Source organism: Hylobates moloch, unplaced genomic scaffold (genome assembly GCF_009828535.3).
Source record: "Hylobates moloch isolate HMO894 unplaced genomic scaffold, HMol_V3 SCAFFOLD_5, whole genome shotgun sequence".
Lineage (NCBI taxonomy): Eukaryota > Metazoa > Chordata > Mammalia > Primates > Hylobatidae > Hylobates > Hylobates moloch.
In genome coordinates, this window is record NW_026652280.1 from 19,711,768 (window position 1) to 19,720,785 (window position 9,018).

Consider the following 9,018-nt stretch of genomic DNA (forward strand, 5'->3'; position numbering starts at 1 on the left):
GAGCCAAAATTGTGCCAATGCACTCCATCCTGGACTACAGAGCAAGACTCTGTCTCAGAAAAAAAAAAAAAAAAAAAAAAAAAGGACCTATGTCGGGCATTCATTTCCTATTTTTCACTATTTCCCCTCCCAATTAAAGTGTAAGTCCCTTGACAGCAGAAATCATGCAAATTCTCCTATATTTTCTACTCCAACTACTGGGAGGAGACAGTGTGGTCAGAAGGTCAGAGGATGTCTGCTGATGGAAATCAGTTAAAATACTTTGGCTTGATAATGAACACTTAGTAGTTAGTAGTTTACAAGATGAAGACAAAATTAACACACAGAAAAGAACAGTGAAAACTTTTAATAGTTTACTGCCACAGTATCAACTTTTATATGTGTACATATGTTTAAATACAAGTTAGACCATAAATACCAGATGGTAAGATACCTGCCTCTAGGCTGAAAAAAAAAAAAACTCTCTACCACTAAATAAACAATCTTAAGTAATACTGAAGAAAACAGATGTGAGGTAATCTTACATCTAAAGTGACTACAACCTACATTAAGACATTTCAGCTAAAAATTCAAGTAGTTATAAGACTCCTGTAACTCAAAAATGTAACTTTAATACACATTTTCAAACTAAAGAAAAATACTTTAATTATAAATAAGCAAAATAAATAAAATTATTTCTACTGAAATAAAATCAAGACATTATTTATGTTATTTGAGGACTGTATATAGCTCAGATAAAAACAATGAAACTTACTTGAGACCCTAAGAATCTATATAATACTATAATACAAATTATCTATACAGATACCCACATAAGTATGTAAGTATGTGTAGACATATATATTCACCAATGCATATGTGGAACTTTCATTCTAGATGAGAACTAACTGTTCCTTTTTTTTAAGAAAAGTATATTCCAATTATGAAAATATTCTTAATTTACATTAAGAGATCACTTTTTGTAGGATGCACACTAACTAACGTGACAAGGAGCATTTTCCAAATCTTTAGAAACTTCTTGAGAAACATTCATTTCGTATCAAGTTACTTCTGAATATTTGTTTTACTAAGTTTCAAAAACATCAATTAAAAATCAACTTCTTTTTTCCTTTTATTATCACTGGTTATACAAAATCCCCATGTTCTTTTATTATATTGAATGTTCAGTCTACTGATTTACTGGCCCCAAGTAACCCTCCTATACTTCTATCCAATTTTTTCAAAGTTATTTTCCAGTTTTCCACAGTTTCTAGTAATGCCCAACAGGAACACACTGAATGAAAGATCATCTGAACAGAAGCAATACAATTTGAGTCAAAAGAAACAGATGATTTTACGTTGTGTAGTGACCGAAGAAATCAACATTGACTATAACATTTCAGTGTTCTCAGAATGAATTTTTTCATTATAACAAGGTAATATGTATAAACCGAATCATATACATTGTGCTGAGTTGACACTGAAAAGCAAAACACCAAAAACAGCAACAACAACAAAGCACTGAACTGTTTCTCCCCAGCTGCCCAGTCTAATGATGGGTCATCTCCCTTCACAGTAGGCCAGCAGTAATCTTCCGCAAAAACACTAGAACAATTCTCTAAGTAAAAAAGAAATGTGTCAATAATTACTTCCTTATTTTCAAGGATCTTCCATTCCTGCTTTAAAATAAGCAAAGTGGTTTTATAATGTTCTCTCATCCCAAAGAATGATAATCTGGGAAATCTTGAACAGAAATTCACTTTGATGTATTCCGTCTTCCGTTTCCAAGGGCACCCGTGAATGCGCCTTCACATTCCTCCCAATTACAATGCAATCTTTCTTCAAATTGATGAAATGTGCGCCTCCTGAGAAAACTCTTTTGAAGGAGTCCCCTCATGCAAGTTTTTGATGCAGTCAGGTTCCTGAGCAGAAGAGTTTGGATATCAGATTCAGAAGTTTCTGCCGGAAGTTCAGTTTGTCTCCAAATCTCCTGAGTTGAGTAGCACACTCAACTTCCAGCTCTGAGAAGGAAAGCAAAACATGGACATGAACATTGATGATATCACAAACTGTAACCAGCAAGACCTAATACGCCCACACTAGTGACAAATTGAGGATCCCAGGAAGCATTTCTCTTAACTTTGGCTTTATGTGCATCTGTTTTCCAAATGTGACACACACACACACACACACACACACACTTACACACATTGTGACTCACCGAAAGCAATCGTTAAGGTAAGAATAAAGACATTTACTTTGAGGTTTTTAAAAACGCATCCTGGATGAGTCAAGTGTTACCTTTCTTTATGTCAAATACTACGAAGAGTAGCATTATCATTCTTTGAGATGTGAGAACATTATAAAACCACTTCATTTTAAAAGCAATGCTACAAAGAGTAGCATAAGTCACCAGCCTTAGATGATGTCATCTTTTTCTGTTTCATTTAAAGTTGGCTAGGAAACAGAAGTCAAGTTCTGTGTGGCTTTCAAGTAGGATTTGATTTTCAAATGGCAATAATTTACAGCTTAGGTTATACTCTCATTATATAGGCAAATCTAGAGGTATTCTTTTTCTCATTAAAAAACTCTGATATTTTTTCATAGAAGACTCATAAAATCTTATTCTAAAATTAAGTCCACATTCTCTAAAATAATTTAAACATTTCTATTTTAATGTAAACCCACTTCTTCCTATAACACCGTTATGTACCAATCCATTGCCTTTACGGAAATGAGAGGAGCAGAAAATAAGCAATGTTTAATTCATATGTTTACTACTTTTTGGAATTGAGTTATTCTAACTGAATATTAAGAAAAATAATGCTTATAATATAATTTCCAAGTACACTTTTTTCAGTAAGTGCAGTTAATACTATACTGACTATAATATCGTATCTATACTGACTATAATTTCAATTTTCTTGAATATTTCAAAGAGCAGCTTGAGGTCTTTCGGGTACACTGCATGATTACAAACATTAAAAATCATGATTACAAATTAAAATCTGGTCTATTTTATAAATCGACCCTGAAAATACCATATTTAGGCTCAAAATGAATCAAAGCTGTCAATATATAGTAAAGCAAAATCTTAAACCTATATTTCAACCAATTTCTCTCTACAAGAGGTGAGTGAAATCTTTCCTAACTCCTATACCAAGAGACCTAATAAATCTCTTAAGATGTTATTCTTTATGGGCTACAGGATCAAACATGTTGGGAAGTATTTACATAGACATGTTGTCTGCAGAGACTGAGATATATTAATATACAGTTTTAAAAGAAAAACCAAATACCATTCAGCATCCGACACTGGAAGCCCTGAATTCTAAGTGGAAAAGTTATCCCTTTCACCAAAAATGTAGAAAACAAGGCAGAAAATACTTCCCGGTCATTTCCTTAATTTTTTAAAAATTACAGTTACACACCTATAAATGTATTAGTATCAATCAAATCAAGTTTAAGAAGGACTTTGTGCTGCTTCCTGTTCTTGGGAATTAAGTCGGACCAGAAAGTGCTGTGCACAGGTAAGATCCTTCAGAAAGAAACAAGGTCAGAATCCTAAGACATCACAAAAGGTAGACAAAGCTTTTCCCATCCTACACAAGGGCCAGAGACAGCAGCCTGTTGTTACCATCTTAGGCATGGTCACATTTGCAATGCACCACTTCCTTCGCACGCCCCAGGAGCTCTATAAAATGAAAGTAACTTAAAAGGCGGGGGGACGTATAATCGTCTGATGCAACAGCAGTATGGCCCACACAGATTTCGGGCTCTGGGCAGTGACTGGGTTCTCTGTTTAGATTTAGAAAAAGGATGGGGCCGGGGCGCAGGCCTGAAAAGTTATGATGGAGTTGTATGTATCGGGGTGGGGAGTGGGAATGAATGAATGAAAAAAAGGAGCGGACTAACTCCTATTCTCCTATCTCCACCTCCCACAATATCGATTATTAAATGTTACAAGATTTTCTAGGCTCCTGAACACAGGGGCCCTTATGGGGCCGTCTCTGGAAGCACTGGGAGTCCAGGCGGTCCCCGGAGCTCTCTCCTGCCCCTTCTGCCGCGATAATGACTTTCTCCTAGACGCAGTCGCCTACACTTGCACTTGTTCCTCGTGGCCCCGGGGAAGGGCAAGTGGCGAGGAGGAAAGAGAGGAGGAGAGGAGCTTTTTGCCCCTGGTGAAACGCAGCTGCATCCCAATCCCAAATCCGGCTTGGTTCCTCGCCGTCCCCGCCGTCCTGGGGAAAACCCCCGAAGAACTTTCTGGAGGCGCCCCTAAGGCTCGCGCCAGGGCAAAGACCTGGCCCGACCTTGAGCCCGCGTGCAGTCTGTGCTTGAGCCCCGACGAGCTGAGCCCGCCCCAACCGAGACCTCCACCCCGGCCCCGACCTCGCCCGGCCTGGGTCTTCGCTGGCCCCAGCGGGTCGGTACCTGCTGGAGCCGGCGCGGGGCTCGGTTGAGCGTTCCTGCGCGCTTTCTTCCCAGGCATCTCCGCGGGTGCCGCCGCCCACTCAGCTACAGAGCCCGGGAACCTCAGCCTCCAACTGGAGCACCTCGGACGTCTGCAGGACGCGAGCTGAACACGAACAGTGCCGCAGGAAGGGGTACCGGGATCGGGTGTCCGGACGCGCGGAGATGCCAACTACACTCGGTGAGTGCCCAGGAAACTGAGGTCCCCGCGCAACTCTGAGGTCCCCGCGCCTCTCTGAGGTCCCCGCGCCAGAGACCACGCTTTTGTCCAATGAGAACTTCCCTGGTGACGTAGGGAAACTAGACGCCGGGCCCGCCCCTGTCCCCGCCCCGCAGACGGCGTTAGGTGAGCTGACGCGGGACCCAGGCGGGCGGGGAAGTCCCCTGCTGAGCGCGACCCGCCTGGACACGCTCCCGACCCGCTGCGGCGCCGACCCGCGGCGGGGGGCGCAGAGCGCTCGGCCCCGAAATTACTTCCTTACAAAATGGGGTGGGAGGAGAAGGGGGTCGGCTTTGACCATCTGCAAACACTGGACGTCGTCAGCTGCAGTGGTGGCGGGAGCTGGGAGTGGCGGGAGCTGGGAGTGGCGGGAGGGGAAGGGTTTAACCAGGAGGAAAGTTGTGGGTGGGGAGAGACCAAAGGCCTTGGCAATTAGAGACTTGGGTAAACAAGCCCGGAAAAGAGATTAGAAAAGGAAACTTTTCGAACTTGAAGAGTATGGGTAGTAACAGTGAAGGGAAATGAGAAGAACCTTAATCACCGCAGAGGAGATGCCAGAGGCCCTGTGAGAAAGCGCCGGGTCCCAGGAAGTCACTGCAAACAAGCCCTGGTGCCAGCCAGAAAGAACATCGTGTTTGAGTTGGGAAGGGATTCGTGTGTGTCCTTCCAGATAGGTCGATATCGCCCATTCTGGATGTTTAGCAAAAACGAGTGGATCGTTATCATATGGAAAACGTTCAAATCTTTTGTGAGAGGGATGAGCTACCTGGGAACGTGAAATTATTTGCACAATATTTGGCGAGGCCATGAGTAATTCTACTATTATGAAGAGGAGTAATTAGGAGTGGTTAACGGTTACTGAGAGCCGCTTCATGCTAAGGGCTTTGGCATGCATTTTCTCATTCCGGCCTCAGAACAACCGTTGCTACTTTACAGGTGCAGAAACTGAGCTTTGTAGAAAATTCCCAAGTTCACTTAGGCAGAGAGCACTGCCCTGATCCCGACCCAGGCGGGCCCACAGAGAGCAAGACCTCTTACCCACTGTAGCCTTCCCAGCAATCAGTTTCTTAGAAAATGTGTGTTTCCGCCCAACGCGGTGGCTCACGTCTGTAATCCTAGCTCTTTAGGAGGCGGAGGCGGGTGGTTCGTTTGAGACCAGGAGTTCGAGACCAGTCTTGCCGATATGGTGAAACCCCGTCTCTACTGAAATACAAAAGATTAGCCGGCCTTGGTGGTGCACGCCTGTCGTCCCAGTTGCTTGGGCGGCTGAGGCACGAGAATCGCTTGAACCTGGGAGGCGGAGGTTGCAGTGAGCCAAGATCGCGCCACTGCATTCCAGCCTGGGTGATAGAATAAGACTCTGTCTCAAAAACGAAAAAGAAAAAAAAAAAAGCGTGTTTTCATCTTAGCTGTGCTGTTTAATGAAAAGATTGCAAATTCGTTGCAAGGGCTCCCTAGAAGTGCTTAGTTTGGTTTACAGTATTGGCCTTCAAAATGTATTGTAAAAATTTGAATTGATTACCAACATGTTAAACATTGAGGGATTGCATGAAAAACCCAGATTCCAGCATCTCTTGGAAAACCAGAAGCTCTGACAACCTGGGATCCGTTTTCCAAAAGTGCAAAATAGGCTTGAAGTGTGGTCGAAGCCACAACCTTTAGAGGAACCTAGGGTGCTCCTGTTCACCACACTCCCTGCTGTTTGCTTTTCCCATTTACATTATCTGGCCTCAGTAGGCATTTGAGGTTGTTTATTTATCTTAAATCATTCAGTCAACACAAACCAGCAAGTATTTATTAATGGCTTGGCCCTGCTGAAGGTATGGACAACAATATAAGCATGGAACAAAACTGCTCTTGAGTTTAAACAACATAGTTTCGAGGCTGATGTTGGCTGTTTTTGAGTGGGGTATATACAAACGGGTAAGAGTGGACAGAATTTAGGAATCATCAAAAGACCCAGGAAGCACAGTGGAGATGCTGCCTTGAAATCTATTATCCCCAAGTGGTAATTCAAAACCGCTCCAGGCTCATTTTGACTTACTTAATACATAAGGAACACCGTTAACTTTTTGGTTGCATCAATTATTAAATTTCTGTCGTTCAAATACGCACCCTGAAATGCAGAGAATATACTCAACAACCACCAAAAAAAAAAAAAAAAAAAAAAGTGAATCATAACATTGTTTACCTACAAAAGGTATGTTAATCCCATCCTCTAACATTTTCATTAGAAAAGAATTGGTCACGTGACCCATACTGGATACAAACCTTAGGCAACTCTGTTTTTTAGGGAATTGCAAATTCAGCTTGCAAGGAGGAAAAGGGCGGAAAGAAGTCAGGGGAGGGGGGGTTTGGGACATGGGTCAAATTCAGCTGGTTTATAGAGGACTTTTAAAGATTTGGGATTTGAGATGGTCCATAAACTCTTTGGCAGATCTAACATTCTCTAAAGAGAATTGGCCGGGCATGGTGGCTCACGCCTGTAATCTCAGCACTGTGGGAGGTGGAGGCAGGGGGATCGCTTGAGTCCAGGAGTTGATGACCAACCTGGGGAACATGGTGAAACCCCGATAATACAAGTACAAGCTGTAGTGTCAGCTACTCGGGAGGCTGAGGTGGGAGGATTGCTTGAGCCAAGGAGGAGGAGGTTGCAGTGAGCTATGATCCAGCCACTCCACTCTAGCCTGAGTGACAAGCGACAAAGGGAGAACCGTGTCTCAAAAAAAAAAAAAAAAAAAAAGAGCTAGAAGCAGAGTGAATAGCTTCTTTTAACTATATCCTCTGGAAAAGGGAGATATCATTTAATGTCGGGCTTGCAACAAATATAAACATGGAGATATTTGACCAAACGAAATAATTAATAAAAATGTATCATGAAGCGTTAGAATTCCCTACTATTTTTTTTAAGTACGACTGGTGAAAATGACATTTTAAAAAACTATTAGATAATCCTTTCTCGTAAAACACTGTCAAAAATGACAGTGCACATCTGATCATTTCGATGTCAGTGTTTAAAAAAAAAGAAAAATGTATATGTATGTATATATATATATGAACCACAATGACAAAACAAGATAAGCATAATTAGTAACAGAATAGTCATTCATATATTTCTTGCAGAAAATAGGATTTGACAGTTAAACAAGAGGACATGAGATATAAATGAGGCATATTTAGAGTCAACCTGGGATAAAATATACAGGCTGTAGATCTGATTGTGTTTGTTCTAATAAAAGTGTTTGTTGTTGTTGTTGTTTTCCCGTATAGCATGTTTGTTAACAGGAAATTAGCCAGAGTATTTGATGGATTATATCTCTCACGCCTGTAATCCCAGCGCTTTGGGAAGCCGAGGCCGTCAGATCACTTGAGGTCAGGAGTCTGCCAGCCTGGCCAATGTGGCAGAACCCCGTCTCTACTAAAAATACAAAAATTAGCTGGGCGTGATGGTGCATGCCTGTAATCCTGTAATCCCAGCTATTCAGGAGGCTGGGCTGAGACAGGAGAACTGCTTGAACCCAGGCGGAGGTTGCAGTGAGCCGAGATGGCGCCACTGCACTCCAGCCTGGGCAACAGAGTGAGACTCTGTCCAAAAAAAAGAAAAAAAATCTCTCTTTAAGACAGACACTGAGGCCAGGCACAGTGTGGCTCACGCTTGTAATCCCAGCACTTTGGGAGGCTGAGGTGGGTGGATCACCTGAGGTCAGGAGTTCGAGACCAGCCTGACCAACATGGTGAAAACCCATCTCTACTAAAAATACAAAATTAGCCGGGTGTGGTGGCACATGCCTGTAATCCCAGCTACTCAGGAGGCTGAGGCAGGAGAACTGTTTGAACACGGGAGGTGGAGGTTGCAGTGAGCTGAGATTACACCATTGCACTCCAGCCTAGGCAACAAGAGCAAAACTCCATCTCAAAAAAAACAAAAAAAAAACAAAAAAAAAAACCAGGCCAGGCGCAGTGGCTCACGTCTGTAATCCCAGCACTTTCGGAGGCCGGGGCAGGCAGATCATGAGGTCAGGAGATCGAGACCATCCTGGCTAACACGGTGAAACCCCGTCTCTACTAAAAATACAAAAAATTAGCTGGGCATGGTGGCGGGTGCCTGTAGTCCCAGCTACTCAGGAGGCTGAGGGAGGAGAATGACGTGAACCTGGGAGGCAGAGCTTGCAGTGACCTGAGATCGCGCCACTGCACACCAGCCTGGGCGACAGAGCGAGACTCCGTCTCAAAAAAAAACCAAAAAAACAAAAAGACAGACACTGAGCTAGGCCAAGGGAAGGCATTGCTGCCAGCCCCTATGCAATCTTTGGTGGAGAGACCAGTAACTCAGAAATTTCATGTGC

General features: G+C 42.9%; 1 protein-coding gene across 2 annotated transcripts; it reads right to left on the reverse strand.

The window, feature by feature from the left end:
• Nucleotides 1–331: 331 nt before the first annotated feature.
• Nucleotides 332–4,672, reverse strand: PMAIP1 (phorbol-12-myristate-13-acetate-induced protein 1). Of its 2 annotated transcripts, none has more exons than XM_032152133.2 (2): nt 4,414–4,672; nt 332–2,000 (listed from the first exon to the last, which is right to left on the reverse strand). In XM_032152133.2, exons 1-2 carry the CDS (start codon nt 4,469–4,471, stop codon nt 1,894–1,896), a joined length of 165 nt encoding a protein of 54 aa, XP_032008024.1. In that variant the 5' UTR covers nt 4,472–4,672; the 3' UTR covers nt 332–1,893. The 2 variants fall into 2 exon arrangements, with proteins under 2 accessions (XP_032008024.1, XP_058295739.1); XM_058439756.1 differs by lacking the exon at nt 332–2,000 and adding an exon at nt 3,710–4,220 and having other exon boundaries at nt 4,398–4,672.
• Between the last annotated feature and the right edge of the window lie 4,346 nt (nt 4,673–9,018).

Excerpts from the sequence above, each read along its gene's own strand:
- PMAIP1 (XM_058439756.1), bottom strand. The coding sequence starts at position 4,471 with ATGCCTGGGAAGAAAGCGCGCAGGAACGCTCAACCGAGCCCCGCGCCG. Across the intron at positions 4,221-4,397 it reads GCAGGTACCGACCCGCTGGG|GACGGCGGGGACGGCGAGGA; the intron begins GCCAGCGAAGAC and ends GGTTTTCCCCAG.